The 16,561-nt window shown below is 47.7% G+C and overlaps 2 protein-coding genes across 2 annotated transcripts; one reads left to right on the forward strand and one right to left on the reverse strand.

The window, feature by feature from the left end:
- The first annotated feature begins 217 nt into the window (after positions 1–217).
- On the forward strand, positions 218–1,676 carry LOC9632008 (quinone oxidoreductase PIG3). Its single transcript, XM_002960316.2, has 6 exons — positions 218–478; positions 629–808; positions 875–956; positions 1,004–1,111; positions 1,176–1,334; positions 1,399–1,676. Exons 1-6 carry the CDS (start codon positions 227–229, stop codon positions 1,593–1,595), a joined length of 978 nt encoding a protein of 325 aa, XP_002960362.1. The 5' UTR covers positions 218–226; the 3' UTR covers positions 1,596–1,676.
- Positions 1,677–3,997: 2,321 nt separating this feature from the next.
- Positions 3,998–16,530, reverse strand: LOC9655865 (dynein heavy chain 7, axonemal). The gene is made up of 39 exons (XM_002960959.2): positions 16,361–16,530; positions 16,204–16,306; positions 16,021–16,155; positions 15,504–15,968; positions 15,286–15,450; positions 14,975–15,229; positions 14,622–14,905; positions 14,342–14,570; positions 14,072–14,296; positions 13,884–14,026; positions 13,654–13,832; positions 13,428–13,600; positions 13,077–13,378; positions 12,709–13,015; positions 12,341–12,655; positions 11,416–12,289; positions 11,247–11,353; positions 11,025–11,191; positions 10,752–10,965; positions 10,303–10,691; positions 9,948–10,245; positions 9,782–9,898; positions 9,440–9,724; positions 9,171–9,383; positions 8,848–9,093; positions 8,659–8,793; positions 8,334–8,606; positions 8,089–8,277; positions 7,632–8,024; positions 7,309–7,581; positions 7,073–7,252; positions 6,783–7,021; positions 6,402–6,729; positions 6,016–6,354; positions 5,672–5,959; positions 5,377–5,616; positions 5,020–5,325; positions 4,768–4,956; positions 3,998–4,716 (listed from the first exon to the last, which is right to left on the reverse strand). The coding sequence occupies exons 1-39, from the start codon at positions 16,513–16,515 to the stop codon at positions 4,030–4,032; spliced, it is 10,404 nt and encodes a 3,467-aa protein (XP_002961005.2). The 5' UTR covers positions 16,516–16,530; the 3' UTR covers positions 3,998–4,029.
- Between the last annotated feature and the right edge of the window lie 31 nt (positions 16,531–16,561).

Consider the following 16,561-nt stretch of genomic DNA (forward strand, 5'->3'; position numbering starts at 1 on the left):
TGATTCGTTTGGTTCTTATATCTGTACAGGAAGCCAAGCAATTTTGATATCCCCCAAGGCTATCCATAGCTTTGTCAAAATTCGTCCTTGATAGATTTGAAAGACACGGATATTCCTAGAATATGCTTTCATCTTAAGCTAAACATGTTTATAGCCTTAAACAAAAAGCTTTAATCTGGTTTAACATGAAGTATACGATTTAGGGCGCCAGCGCGGGGATAAGGAAATGCGAGCAGTGGTAGCGAAGGGGCTTGGCGGGCCGGAGGTGCTCGAGCTGCGCGAGGTGCCCGATCCTGATATTGGCGACGACGAGGTGCTCATCAAGGTCGCGGCCGCGGGAGTGAACCGCGCCGACCTCCTGCAGCTCAAAGGCCAGCACCCTCCGCCGCCGGGAGCCCCGCCCTACCTGGGCCTCGAGTGCTCCGGCGTGATCGAGCGCCTGGGCGCGCGCGTGGATGGATGGAAAGTCGGGGACGAGGTAAAATGCGCTGAGCCAAGTCCAGGTGAATTGAGCACTAGTGTCCCGCGAGGTTTCTAGGGGATAGAGGATTCCACTCCGGATAGGCGGCGATGGAGCGAATGGGGCTCACACATCTTAGTTCTTATGCTGTGAGTGTGGTGCTCGCAGGTGTGCGCGCTCCTGGGGGGCGGGGGCTACGCCGAGAAAGTTGCGGTGGCTGCGAGCCAGCTTCTTCCAATCCCGCGAGGGGTCTCGCTGCGTGATGCCGCGTCCTTGCCCGAGGTTGCGTGCACGGTGTGGTCCACCGTCTTCATGGCGTGCCACCTCTCCGCCGGGGAGAGCGTCCTCGTAAGTTAGAACTTCTCTAGAGATTCTTCCATCGCTTAACAAACATGCTGTGCTTGGTGCAACCAGATACATGGCGGCAGCAGCGGGATTGGCACCTTTGCCATCCAGATGGCGAAGTCGATTGGAGCCCAAGTCCTTGCTACTGCTGGTGAGTCCCCGTGATCACGTCCTTCTAACCAGTGGGGGCCGGCTCAGGATCGGAGAAAAAGCTCGACTTGTGCAAGCAGCTGGGAGCGGAGGTGGCGATAAACTACAAGGACGATGATTTCGTCGCGCGCGTGAAAGAGGCCACCCACGGGGAAGGTTAGCCTTTCCGTGATGTTTTGAGTGGCGGAGCTCCAAGATTATCACTGGATGCCTCTCGCAGGTGTGGACGTGATACTGGACATGGTGGGAGCGTCTTATTTCGAGAGGAACCTGGAGGCCCTCGGCATGGATGGGAGGCTGTTCATAATCGGCTTCCAGGGCGGGGCCTCGGGCCAGCTGAGTTTGCTGCCGATACTGAAGAAACGGCTGATAGTCTCAGGTAATGCGGGAGAGGAGGGTCTTTCGCTTTGGTTGGCTGAGAGTGTTATTTGAGAACCTGGCAGCCGCGGGATTGCGGACTCGAGCTCCAGAGAGCAAGGCGCAAATCGTAGCGGAGGTGTGGCAGAATGTGTGGCCGGCGGTGGAGGAAGGCAAGGTGAAGCCGGTGATTTACAGGGTTTTCCCGCTGGAGGAGGCGGCCCAGGCCTTGCAGCTCATGGTCGCCAACCAGCATTTCGGCAAGATCTTGTTGACGCCCTGACCTCGGCCATCTTTCCATTAGAATTATGTGAAATGTATATATTAGGGTACAATGCAAGATTTTCAAAAATTCTTTCGAGCACGGAAGGTCTCATGGTATTTTTACTTTCTGAAGTGACTCCTTGTGAAATTACAACATTCTCAGCCTCATCTTCTACTGCTAGCGGAAGAATAAACACGGATTTATGTCAATCCCTGGCAACTAAAGGGAAAGCAAGATTCGTCCCAAAGCACTCCTCCACTCAATTGCAATTATAAAAACACTAAGAAAGCCATAAGAGAAATTTAGGACTTGGAGGATGAAGCGACCATGGCCCCAAGAGCAAGACTTTGTTTTTGGTGAGAGCGTGCAGGAGCGCGATGCGCTCGAATCGAGACTGGAGGCGGTCTACACTCGTCTTGGTCCATCCGACACCAGGCTTGCCATCGATGCCAACTTCATCTGGGACACGAGCTCGGTGCTGCACCTCGTCCCGCCCACCAGGGACGCCGCTGCCACCTCCTACAGCTATGTGGGGCGAGCCCTCGGGGAGAAGCTCTACGCGAGAATCCTAGCCCAGGTGCCGCTCCGGCCGATGCAAGTCTTGGGCGCCAAAGGGTCCGGAAAGAGCAGGGTGGTGAGCACCATCGCGGGCTATCTCATAGCGTCGAGGCAGCGCCGCGTGGTTTACATCCTCGGCAAGCGATTCGTGCTGAATCCACATGCTGTGCTCGTGGACGCGCTGCTCCTGGCGTTTGGGAGGGGCGGGAGGGATGGCGAGCTCGCCAAGCTGGAGAATCTGGAGAGTCTTGTTCTCTGGTGCCGGGCTCAGAAGAGAGGCTCGCTGCTCTTCGTGGTAGACGAGTGGGACATCTTTGAGAAAACTGGATCGCCGCTCAGAGACGCGCTGCAAGAAGCCACCATGTTTCAGGTCCTCGTCACGGTCTCGTCCGTCAACAGCAGGCAGAGGCAACTCTGGGAGGACAGTGACAAGGCCGACGAGGAGATGGAAACGTTCCACTTTGACGGGCCTTACAACAGCAGCGAGCTCGCGACTTGGATTGCGCAGTCGAGCCTCGACGGGGTCTCGCAGCTTCAGGACTTGGAGCGCTTGACCGGTGGAATGCCACTGCTGCTGCGTTTCTACGAGGACGTCAAGGGCAACGAGAAAGACTTCGCGGGAAGGATCCAGGCGGCATATACGCACAAGCTCTACAGCAAGTTCATCGGGAATCTCGTGAACCGGAGGGAGCTATCGGCTGGAATGGCACTGGTCGTTTCTGGAGAGCGCGGGCACTTACTTACGCAAGACAAGGTGGACATGACGTGCTTCTACTACGATGAGAAGGAGCAACAGTTTCACATCCTCAGCTCTTTCCTGCGCTCGCAAGCTGAGAGCTACATCATGGAGCAGCACGAAAGCTTGCAAAGCTCGCTCCAGCTCTCGGACATCCAGAGGTGGGCTGCGGCTGTCAGGCTCGACTGTGAGCAAGACCAGGGCCCGAGGAACTCGGCGCGTGTGGGGTGGAACGTCGAGGGGCTGGTCATCGCTGTGGTACGCTTCCAGAAGCGGCTTTTCGGTCTCGACTTCAAGCACTACAGAGTGTACCGTCACGGCTGCGAGAGGAACGTTGTCTCGGAGCTGACGATGGAGGAGCTTGTCGAAGGCGTTCTTCTCGGCCCTGCGGCTTTTAATGAGAGAGCGGTGGACCTGATCCTTCTCAAGCTGGAGAGAAATGGCACTCTAAAGATCATAGCGGTGCAGATAACTGTGGCTGGCTGGAAGACCAAGAGCAAGAAACGAACTCATGAGGCCTGGAAGACGGAGGTGCTACCGAAATGGATTGTCAAAGGCAACCAGGCGATTCAAGATGACTACTTCGACGTCATGCCGGAGAGTGTTGCATCGGATGGCGACCCTGCGAGCTTGAGGCGGTTTGCCGACGTGGATAAGTGCCTCCAAGAGTTTGATCTGCTGCTGGAACTGGCCGATCCCAACGAGCGTGCCAAGCAGGAGCTTAAGCGGTGCAAGGGTCTCACTGCCAGCAACCAACCGTGCAAGAATCAAGCTCGCTGCGACACGGCGGATTACTACTGCAAATCCCACCAGAGCCAGAAAAGCTAGCTTTGAATGCGTGTTTGGATTGTCACACGACTCTTTCAAATACCATGTCGAGAATTCCCAACAATTTTTCCCTCCACAGGGTTGCCACATATGTTTTTTTTTGGCATGTATTTGTACTATATGATCAGAAAATAGTGTTTTGTATTGTTTGACAATTGTAAATAATCATAGCTGTTTTTCCTGTTCTAAATTCTTGTTCTTTTTCTTTTGTGTGTAGCAACATTTGTATTGCATTGTTCAGAGGTCTTTACATTCACATATGCAGTTAATCATACATAACCAAATCATGAATCTGATACATTTGTACAAACAAATACAGAGAAAGATAGCTTAATCACTGAGCTGGAGAAGCATGGCGACCCCTCTTCGTATCCAGTGATCCGGCGGCATGTCCGTGGGGAGCTCCACATTAAACACAAAGTTGGAAGAATGCCCGGTGGTGGCCAGCACCCCGCGCCTCTCGGCCGTCCTGTAGAGCGGGCAGTGGTAGCACGGGAACTCCTTCTTCTTGGACACCTCGCACGGCGACAGCCAGATCTTGGGAGCCGGCGAGTACAAAACCTTTGGCAGCGACTCGGCCAGCATCATCTTCTCAAAGTCCCAGCGCGCGCCCTCGAGGAACATGCCGTAGATGTAGCACCCGTCCTCGGGCTTCTTGTCCTGCTCCAGGCTCGCCGGCAGGCACTTGAACTCGAAGCACACGTTGTCGATGGGGATCTTGTACTTGCGCGCGTAGTTCTGGAGCACGCCCGTCAGGAATGCGTGCGTGAAGAAGAAGCCGCTGATCCAGAACTGCGGCGGAGGACCCCGCTCCGACCACACCTGGAGCATGTTGAGGCGCTGCTGGAGGTCGGCCACGTAGCTCGTCAGCGGCTTGAGCGATGGATACGACTTCCCGGCCCACATCGCCGGGATCTTGCCGATGTACATGCTGTTGGCCAGTTTCTCGATGTCGGAGGACATGGCCACCAGGCCCTTGAGCGTCCGCTGGAGCGTGTGTAAGCTTGTTCTGATCACCTGGAGACAAAGCTTGCAAGTGTGAGGAAACAATGCTTAGATCAAGGGTACCTCGGTTAAGTTGTTGTAGCGGGTCATCTCCTGGTGAAGCACAGAGTTCATGCTCTCCTCGTACCTCACCGGGAAGCGGTAGCGAGCCAGCTCTATGTCGAAAGGCTGCGGGATCCTACTGGCCTGGTCCTTGGCCAGCTCCAGGAGAACTTCCTCCTTGCTCTGGCCACCACCGCTCGAAGTGCTACTCTGCCATCACAAAACGTATACATACGTGTAAGTTTTGTTTGCAAGGTGTGAATTCCTTGTTACCTGTGTTGAGAGAATTGAGGACAACAGGAGATCAGTTTCTTGCTGATCTTTGGTGATGTCCGCATTCTCGTGCAAACCAAAAGCTTCCGGGGATGCTATCAACGGGAACTGCTTTATATGCTCGATGTACTCGTCGTATTCGAAATCCGGGGGCGCATAATAGATACCGGATGGCGAAAAAGCATAATCGTCTTCCAGGATCTCCGGAGTATACAGAACGGCCAGCAATGACATGAGAGTTCTCCGGTCGTGTGCATCTGTTACTCGACCTCCGTAGTTGCATTCACCCGTGAGATACACAAGTGCCTGAAAACACATCACAAATGAGTAATCTTGCTGAGGTAAGCTTTTGCTCACCTTAAACGGAACGACGTCCGGAAACTCGATCAAAAATGCCTGTAACTGTCTCATACTGATCTTGAGATCAGGATCACTGAACTGATAAGGAATGTTCCAGCCAAGCGGCCCAAACTTGACACGTTCCTGAACCGACGCATGGAAGAAGCACAGGCCAAACAACATTTTTCTCCACACAGGTCCTTTCTCTCCTTGGAACTCGAAAAAGGCCGGGTCGCTGATGGGATAGCTCTGGTAACTCTGCATTCCAGCAAAAAGTTGCATTACAGGAAACTGTCGAAAAAGATGGCCAAACCTGGAGCATGTTTGCTCGCAATCCTTTCGGAGATTCATTAGTCATCTTGATACCACTCTGCAGGATAGCCACCGGGAAGTGTTCAGCTGGATAGCTTGTTAGCCACAGCCGAAATCCCGCATTCGTGGTATCCGGACTCATGCCTTCAGATATACGCTCTAGCTGTGGCATCCATGAAGCTGCCAAATGACAGTTTTGTAGCACCACCCAGAAACCAAGTTGCATTCCCATTTGTATCATCTGAGAAGCTTTTGGGCCTTGGCCTTGTCCAAGTGAAATACTTTGAACCTGTGAGTATCAAGTATACGTGAAAAAGTGGATCAAAGACAGTAAGAAAGTCCTACCTCCTGTTTGATCTCCTCTGCGAACTTCAGCAAAGCTGCCATTGGATCCGATCCAGGCGACAGTACAAAAATGAGCGGAACAACTGGAGTCGAGTCCTTATATGCACCTTCCAAGTCAAATGCTGGAGGTTCAACATACCTCTGACCCATTGTCTCCAGAACAAACGTGTTGATACCCGTAACAATTTTGTCTGGCCGTATCACTCGCAAGACAAGTAGTTTCTGGAACGGATTGAGGGTTGTACCCCAGTTTCCAGGAAGTGGTTCTTTGTGAGGCTGAGGACTGTCATAAATATGTCTCCACCTCTCTGAATCTTCTTGAAAGAATTTGCTAAAACCCTGTCAAGGACATGTTAGCCGGCCAAAAGAAGTTCACAAAAACGTACCGCAAACGCTGGAAACTTGGAAAGTTGAACCATTTCAAGCCAGAGCTTGTCTGCCAACCATTTCGATGGATTCTTCGGAGGATCTCGCTCCATAATTACGGAGCCAGCAATTAGAAACCGGAACTCTTCGGCGTTCAGCTGCTTATCCTTCTCCATGAGAGTGGTACAAATTAAGAAGGACAAAAGTAGTTTATCCTTCTCAAAAACGCTTCTTGAGACACTGCAGTAGAGCAAAAACGTGAAGAAGTCATTGAGAATGGTTATCCGTTTGTCAAGCACGTCCGATTTCTCGGAGTCTTTCATTGCCTGCTGAAAAAGGTTGAGATACCTGCACAGGCAGCAAGAAAATAAGATGCTGCACTGAAAAGAAAGACAGCTTACCAAGTCAGAGAATATTGATACATAGGATCAATATTACACAGGCTCAAGACCGTGAAAAATAGGCACGACACATGCACAGAAACGGGAACATATCCTTTACGGGCTTCATCAATCTTTGCTTCTGTTTTTTCTGCCACCTTTTGCTTCTCCGCAATTTCAATGGACAGAACCTTGGACGAAGAAATAATGTTGATAGCAGTTTCATTTTCTAGGATATTGCCTTCGGAGCTTGAAAGCACCTGTAAGGAATTTAGTTGGTTATATCCTCAACAGAGTCACTTCTCCCTCACCTCGATAATTCGATCCTCAATGTCCTTAAGCTGCCTCTGATTTTCTGCTCCTTGCAGCACAAGCTGTGTTTTCTCTTCCTCAAGATCTGGGCGTTCGTTCTTTACAGCCATGCCGAGAACTTGATCTGAAAGCCCTTCAGGAGTAATCATGAAGTTGAGCAGCGTCACCTTGACGGACACCTGCAGTTAAAATCCACATCAGTCAAACTTTGATTCAAGCTGTACACTGAGCATACCTCTGGCATATAGTGCGGGTTCCGGAGTTTTGTCGTAATGTAAAACCGGAAACTTTCGTTGTACTCAATTGTGTTGTCACCAATGCGAATTTGAAGCGAACCTCCCATCTTAAAAACGGCTCTGGTGAGAACTGGCTCCAATGTTGGGTCAAGCTCTTCGCCAACATTTTCCAAGAGAAGAGGATACCCAAAGTTGATACAATTTTCCAGCTTTCGTACAAAGTCCGCATCTGCAAGCTTTACCACTTGAAGATTTTTTGCCTTCTCCATCGTCTGCAAAAGGACCCTGAACTTTAGAACAAGTTTATGAAACAAACTCGTACCTTTATCCATTTATTCGCTTGTCCCTGAGGATCAATCAAAAGCGGCCACCGCTTGGCATTATCCATAATGATCCCGTTATCTATCGAAAACCCGTCGTTCGGCAGACCATCTATCACCCAGTCTCTGATTGCCACAGGATTGCCCAGGACTGTGGTCAGCTTGAAGATCGGAGAACAAGGGATGTTCTTCTCCTTGCACATTGTCACCCAGGAATCCAGTAGTCTCTCCCGATAAGCTAGCGTCACAGCTCCAAGGTAAGCAATGTATCCAGATGCAACGAGGACATCTCCAGTTAAATCCAGATAGAGTTTTCCCATTTCCTCTGCCACACTGGTCCATCTTGCCTTCTCCCCTCCAAGACCACCTATAAGTTTTTCTGCGCGTGAAAGTTTCTGCATGCAAAACAGAACGATGTTAGTGCTCAAATGCCATCAACAGTAAAATGAAGCCTCTCACCTTTTGACAGTTTTGAACGTCCGATTCTAGCTGCGCCTTTTTAGCTTCCATGGCGTCAAGCTGTTTCTGAAGCTTTCCCAGCTTCTCTTCTACCTGCCTCAGCATTTCCTTCTTTGCTGTCAAAGCTATTTGAAGCTCGTTAAACTCATCAGTGGCTGCTTGCAGCTTCGCCCGCTTTGGCGCCACAACCTGTAAGAAAGAAAAGCAATGAGCAAAGAAGCTTGTAAATATACTCCTTGACGTACCTTCGCCACTCTATCATAGCTTTCCATTGCTCGCACCCAACAACAAAGTCCATAGGCAGCTTTAGATGCTTTTTTCACAACTTCTGGATCAAACTCTGCTCTTTGCAAGTATGGCCGTATCTTATCAATTATTGCCTGAGGGATGTTATCTTTATCATACTCCTTCAATGACGGAAGGAAAGTTGTGTCCGCAAGCATTTGCTGCGCAGGACCCCAATAGTCCTCAATTTTCTTTCCCGGGCTGTTTGGGTCAGGTATTCTCCTCGACTTAACCTGTTGGACAAAATCTTCTTAGTTCAGTATGTAAAATTACATCGATTCTTACCCCTTTCATCAAACAACAGGCTTCCATGACAATTTTCACAGGTGCCGGTGGATTTTTCATGGCCTTGACTTCTGTAATATCTGCTTTTGTAAGAGTATCCAACGCAGAGAGAGCAGCTTCCAGCATTGGCATAGCCTACATGCATCAGATTATAAATCCAAGTGCAAGTAGCAATTGCAGAGTACTTACCACAGCAAGCTCTGATTCACAATCTTCTTTGATTGCTTTCGCCTCTGAAGCCTTGACATTGGCAATGGCTTCCTCGGCCTCCACAATCTTACGTGTTGCCTCGGCCTCCTTCCGATCTCTATCGATGGTGACAAGAAGTGCATCTGTTTCTTCGGCAGTTTTGATTAAGATGGGCTGAAGAGCTTCAAGCTCCTTCTTCATTACATTTACTTGGCCTTCGGCACCCAGCAGCTTCTCAAGTCCCATCTGTGTGACAGTAATAGAATGAATGGGCGTTACAGCAGGATAACTTTACGTGCACGAGCACGTAGTCGGAAACATACCACGTATCTGAATTTGATTGTGTTAATCTGCAACCTCTTCTCCCCAAGCAGAGACTTGTATGTGTTGAGGAGCTCCAGAAATGAAGTCGGCGTCACGTAAAAATGTCGTTGCTGCTCTTGCCAGAAGGTATCAGATAAGTCACTAGCATTCTGATGAAATGCCATGCACATGTCTATGACTCCAGGTAATATATAATCCTCATTAAACTCCAGCTGAAACAGCGATAGATTAGCACCGAAGAAAATCAAACTTCGAAAGCAAAACTTACGACTGAGAGGAAACGCGTGCCAACGGATTTAAGAGCCTCTGCAGGCCACTCCGTGAACCAGTCAATGGTACAACAGTTGACAAGTGATGGAAACATGCGGAGCCTTGTTCGAAATGACGAACCAAATGGACTCATGCAAATAACCATGTGCAGATTTCTCTTGCATTGCTCCACAAAAAACATGTAAAGTTCCGACTGTGTGCCTTCTACTCCTGCCTTTTTAGCACGGACCCTCACGGAATCCAAGATAGGCAAAATCTCATCTTTCGGGTAAAGATTTGGCACCTGAAAGGAAACCAGAAAAGATTGAGGCTGTCAGGAAACTGGTTACAGCTACTATACCTCTCCAGTGTTCAAAATATTGTTTATATCTTCGAGAAACCTTTCTTCTTTGAGTTGAGTATCACTGAAGACGAAAACAGTGGCATTGTTATCACCTCCAGACTTCTTCAAAACCACCTGCAACATTCATATCTTGTACCAAGAAAGAAAGAGAAAAGAGACAAACCTTCAGGTCTTCTCTCCATTCCATAAAACCATAAAGCTTGCTAATTTGTATCTGGAACAGCATATAACTCGCCATGGAAGTGGCCAGTTTGGTGAGAGATTGGCGGCCTACTCCTCCCACTCCTACTAGCAAAGCATTTCCATAAGGTTGTCGAAGAATTCGACTGATACGCAAAACGTGCTGTGCAGCATACGCAAAAAGAACCAAGACGAGAGGATTTCTCGTTTGAGAGTTGAACTCAGCGAGTTGCTCCTCCATAAACGTGAGCAGCTTTTTCGCATCATATATTTCTTCATACCTGCGAAACAGTTGCTTAAGCAAAATGCGAAATGCCAGCAAAGATTGCGATACATACCTCTTTGGAAAGTTAGTCGTATCTATAACATCGCCAAACATTACGTTTCGGATGGAATTGGCATAATCATAGTTGCCAAAAACGTAGTCACATTTAAGCTGCAAACGAGACTCAATCCTGTTTTGCACATACTTGACAAACCAATCGCGGTCCTCGTCACAGATAAGCCTGTCATAGAATACCCGCAGGCATTCATGAACCCAAAGGCGAACGAGATTCTTTTTCTCTTCCAGAGCAACTCCTATCATTGAAATCCCCTGGAAAACCTTGCACAGATCTCGCATATTATATGTATAGTGAGACTTGGGTGGCGTAGGCAGTAGCTCCTTTTGGATAGATCGATAAATGTCGATCGTTGCAAGAACAAGAAGGTTTAAAATGCCGCTTATCTGTATGCAGGATGAAGCACAAATCAGTGGCTGCTGGAAAGTAAAAAAGAGGCGACTTACATCAGTCGATAACCGTGACTTCCTTGCCCACCATGCCATGATTGTGTTAAAGACCGTTGCTAATGTAGCATCGTCGAAGTCAAGGATAGTAAGAACAACATAATGCCTGAGATATCTAGGCGTAACAGGATTACGACCACCTCCAGGCGGACCCATGGCTGACACAAACTGAATGTCAATCAGCTGGCGGAATGTAAGCTCCGCTCTATCATACCTGTTTCAATGTAATGAGCAAAACGTAAGAACAATGAAAAAGATGCAAAAGACAGTTACCATCCACCATGATCCATCCATTGCCGTAATATTTCAATAGGTGGCTGAGCACCATAAACTTCGAGCGCAGGCATATTTAGATCATCAACAAAAATGACGCATCTCGTTCCATAGGGGGGCCCGTAAATACCTCTCCTCCTTTTGTCCAGTTTTCCATCTATGATATCCTGGAACAAATTGTAAGCGTAAATATCGTAGAAAAACACGAAACAAAGCACGCACCTGAGTCTGGTTTGCATTTGTTTGCGCGGAGAAAGTCATCATGATATTCCGATAAACCGCTTTATCAAGTCCGGCAGTAAGCTCGTTCTTGATGTATACGGTCTTACCTGTGAGAACACCAAGAAAAAGAAACTTCAGAAGTTGAAAAAAATCATGAACGTTGGCAAACCTGTTCCTGTAGGACCCGAAATAAGAACATGCTTCTGATGAGTGACAAGGACTTGCAGCAGATACGAATATCTCCCAGTGTCAATTGTTTGAACAATGATGTCGTTAAACTCCGCGTCCACAGATGGTGCTCTTGTGTCAATGATGTCCATCCACTGTTTCCAGCAGTTTTCGATCTTCCAGAATACAAAGTTGTAGCACGGGCCAGTAACCGGAAGAGGCAACGCGACTGCAAAGGACGGTTTCATAATCTCCAGCCCTGCAGCGAGCTGATAGCCAAGGTCGTCTTCTTTCGCAAGGAGCTTCCGAAAGAACACGTCGAATTTCGCCCGTCCTTCAACGTCAACAGTTGCACCGACTGTCCAAATAAGACTTGTTATGAAGAGGCACTGCAACCAGTTGACCATGTCGTCGCCGCGAGGCAGTGGAAGAATATGAACCGCAATTGTCGATGCTCTTGGAGCGTTTGGCACCTGCTTGAACTCGTCGAGGAAGCTTTCGTACATGTTCATCAGGCTCGCTGCAAGGTTGATTGGAGATGCCGCAACTATTTCTTTGCAGTGCTTCTTGACAAACTGCAGGCACGGCTCCACCAGCCAATCCAGCATGGCTTCGACGATCTTTATCCCCTCCACGATGCCGGGAAAGTTATCGGTCATTTTCTTCACCCATGATACTTTCAGAGGCACCCATCCGATCTGGCTTGGTTCAGTATACACCATTCCACAGCGACTAACCGTTGCCGGAGATGCGACTGCAAGGTCTTGCACTTCGAAAATAAGGTTCATAGAGTTCGTCATTTGAATGATCTCGCCGCTCATAAGGCACAGTTTCTTATTGTCGTCGAGAACCGTGTTCATGTTTTCAATCCAGACCTGCAACTTTTTATCAGAAAAAAACAGATGTGCCAGCATACAGTTTCATACCGCGTCAACTGGACCATCAAACAGAATCCACTTGCGATCTGGTGTCGTATCAACTGCAGCATTGCGAAAGTTCTTTGCGAGAATGCCATCGGTCCACTCGTGAGATACGGGATCAAATTGTCCATAAAGCTGACCAATGTATATAGATTTTGGATTGAGGCAGTAGCACTTGGTCACGTTCTCCATGATGCCGCCATTGCAAAGTTCGGTAAGAGCTGCAGCAAGCACTCGATAGCACTCGGTTTTGGCGCCATAGGAGTATCCGACAATCATGAGCCCATGCCTCACAAGAATCATCTCATACAGTTGAAAAATCTGCGAAACTGAAGAAGTAAAAAAGGTCTCACTGATTACAATGAACAACGTACCTTTTCAAAGAAAACAGGGGTCGGCTGAAGATTGCGCTTCTTACACGCATTATGAAGAGCAATCTCCATCAACTTGTAGTCTGGAGATGGAAGAACGACTCCAGGAAACAAATCCATGAGAATACCTTCAAATAGAGGAATATCATGCGCAAGAAACTTTGGCAAGTTCACATCTTTTAATGATTTCAGCATCAAGACCCCTTCGTTCTCATCAGGAAACTTCTGTTTCACATTTCCTGCGGCCCTTAACACGGAAATGACGGCTCTCATACCATAATCGTAGTGATTTTGGCTAGAGAGCTGTTCACTGCAAACAACGTTAATTTAGTTTCAAAGAAAAGTTTGTGCGAGAAAGTAATTGTCTGTACCTACATAGCCGATATGTAGCAACTAGCTTTCTAGCAAGCTCACGAGCTTGTAGATATCCAAAGGAGTACAGTGTTATCTCCGAGATCAACGCATAATCGGGAACCATCATAGCCACAGTTCGAAAAAGTGCTTTTAAATTGTCAGGGAGCTCAGAACGCCCAGCGTAACCCGGATTCATGGTGATAAACACAGCGCATGTTGTTTTCAGCGTAAGCTTCACACCTTCAAATTCAAACTGCTTTAGACCGGCTGCTTTTGCTCTTTGAATTGTCATAATCTGTTGAGCTATCACGCTGAGCACCTGAACGACACCAAATTCACTGTAAGTGTAAGTATGCCACGAAAGTTACCTCCAGGTCAATTCGATTGAACTCATCAAAGCAAGCCCAAGCACCGGAGCTAGCTAAACCCTTAAAAAACTTTCCCATGGCTAAGTAATCAAGACCATCTGAGCAGTTGAACACAACGCATTGCATTGCAATGGCTTTTGCCAAATCCTTGGTAGTTTCCGTCTTGCCAGTACCTGCTTATAGTGTTAAGGACAACAATGACAATTCAGTAAAACAAAAAATGCACCTGCCGGTCCCTCAGGAGCACCTCCCAGATTCAAATGCAAGGCTCCCATAAGTGTTCGATAACACCGATCAGTTAGCGGGGTTATAACCAAGCGACTGCTGTTTCCTAGATATTCATACGCATAAGGTAGCGAGGCATTAATCATACGGACAATGACCAGACCATCTTCGTACGTGTACCTGTAAGAAAGACACAGTTGATACTTAGATTTTATCCAAAGAAGAGTGCACCTCAGTTGACTTGTCCACTCAAAATCAGTTTCCTCGGAAAGGTTGGCGTCAGCAAGATTTTTAACCACATCCCGAGCGTGGACATCAATGACAATAAGAGCTCCGATCGTTTTCCTTTCTAAGCTGGTTAGCTTACCACGAACCTGTAAGAGACATATGAGCCGTGCTTTATCTGAAAATAGAAGAACCTTATTGACAATAGCTTCGAGTTGTTGAGTGCACTTCTGCTCATAAGTTTGGAGTGTTCCTTTCCTAATGCTTTCTGCAACTTCAGACGTCCAATAGAGGGATGAAATGCACAAAACGACCTGTCCAGGCCACACAAGAACCCAATTTAATCTGTCTGACACGGGATATGCCTCATATGATCTTCTTGTGACATCTTGTAAACTCTCTCTCATCGCCATTTCCACCTGTTATTTGAAACACTTAGGGAAACCAACAAAACCATAGCCTACCTGTGTCAACCATTTTTCCACCGCACCAGCAGCATCTTTCGGATTAAATTTGGTAACAAAGCCGACCTTCTCTCCCTCTTCACTGATCATCGCCGTAATTTCAAGGTTCTTTTGAAACTCCAAACGACTTATGCCTTCAAAAATTTTGCGACAGAAAGGTTGGACTCTTAAAGGGTCTTTTGTCTCGGCCAATATCTCCAAGAGCTCATCATTTGATAGGAAGTAGAACCTACATTCTTTAACAATTAGTGAGTGAACCATATACGCTTTTCTATCGTACCTGGGGAAGGCTAACCGTTTCGTTTCCAAATACTCATTCAGACCTTTCTGAACCATGTCCAGCTGCTTGTTACCCTCCTTGAGGCCCTTCAAGATTTCCTCGTCCGTTCCAACAACCAAAGCCTCTGGATTTTTCATCAGCTTGTCCATAATTCTCCTCCAAGACGCATCGGTAGCCTTAAATCTTCGTCCCTCAACGGGCATTTGCTGCATGATGTCCTCCGACGTGAAGATTGGCTCGAGATAGAGCCACTGCTGCTGGCAAGCCAGCCACTCATCTAGCGTCTGCAAGCTTCACTAAAACATCGATAACTTAGAAGATTAGACAATGAGAACAGGAACTAAAATTCGCACCTCTTGCACCAGGTTGAGTTTGGCCAGCCAAAGTTTGACACGATCTTCGAACGGGCCTACATACGGGGACGCCTGCATGGATTGCGTTTTCGCAATATGATCTTCCAGTTGCATTTGAAGATCGTCCAGTCCACGCAAAATGCAGGTGCCCGTGTTATGCCACATAACGTAATCAAACTTCATTCCAACCCAATCATTTTGCATTTTGTCGATGGTAACTTCAACCGAGTACTCCTTGCTTGCGAACTCACTTATCTGTGAGACAATTCCTTGTTATGAGAGTGCTGGTATCGTATGAAGAAGATACTTACATCCTCTATCACTGCCATGTACTTCGGAAGTCCCAATTCCAATGCGACAGATACCGTGAAAGTTGGCCCGGGCTTTACTTCAAATCCGAGTTGGTCGCTTAGCTTTTTCCAATGACGATCTCGCATGCCAGGATTTCGAAGGGCAGTGACCATGGGAATGTTCACCTATAAAACATGACAGTCAGTACAAGTATCTGTCTCAAGCCACAGACTCTTACCATAAAGCTTTCAATCTTTTTCTTCAACTGCTCTGCAACGATTTTCACATCCCCTGTGACTTGCTTCACGCTTTTCGCGCAAGCACGGAACCACTTATCGACATTTTGCTGCATCTCTTCGGAGTTGATAGAACCAAATGGACCATCCATCCACTGTGGCAAAACTCGAAGGAAGTCCGCGGCAGTATGCCAGACAACGCCGCACATTTCAAATTGCTTTTCCAGCTGCTCGATTTGCGGGTATTCGGTAACCGTTAGGCCGAAGACCTGTTCCCGACTGTTGTACAGCTCAGAAAGTTCTCCGTACTTTTTAATCTTGTCCTCAATCTCTTGAACGACAAGTATCCGTTCCTCAAACGAATCGATATCGCCGTACTTCGTAAACCCCTGCACTTCCTCTCCCAGTTTCTTAAGATCCGCCTTCAGTTTCAGCTGATCCATTGCTAGTTGCGCGGTGAATTTCATCTGTAATAAAGGAGCACATTTGTCATGTTTAAATTGTCGAATACACGTTAACCTTCGACTGTGTTATTTTGCCATCGCAGTCCTCAATCGCAAGCCCGATTCTCTGAGGCCAAGCCTGTGTTGTCCAAAAGTGGTCCATGTTTTCTTCGGAAACTGTGAATTGTTTCCGGTCGAACATTGCCCAAACCTGAAACTTAACGTTTGTATAACAAATTTGCTAAAAAAGAACACAAACCTGAGCGGACTTGGCAACTTCTTCTTCCAGTTGTATGACCTCTTTTTTACTTGAAATAACGTACTTTCTGATGCCATCAAGCTCCTCTGGATTCGGAATGTCACTGTTGTTACATGTTTTAGCAGCAGGAAGCAGCAGTCTAAAACAAATTACTTACATCCCAAGCCGTTGATCGATGTCATTATACTTCTGACAAAGAACGGTGTTTTTGGCAATTGTGGTTTCAAGAATTTGACAGCTGATTTTGTTCGCTATAGCAGTAGCTTTCTTGTAGAGGAAATCACGTATGGTTGTGCAATCGATATGAAACATTGGCACTACAACTTCCCTCTCAGATCTCCAAAATGCAGCCTCTGCG

The sequence above is a fragment of the Selaginella moellendorffii genome, unplaced genomic scaffold (assembly GCF_000143415.4).
Source record: "Selaginella moellendorffii unplaced genomic scaffold, v1.0 SELMOscaffold_0, whole genome shotgun sequence".
NCBI classification, from domain to species: Eukaryota; Viridiplantae; Streptophyta; class Lycopodiopsida; order Selaginellales; family Selaginellaceae; genus Selaginella; species Selaginella moellendorffii.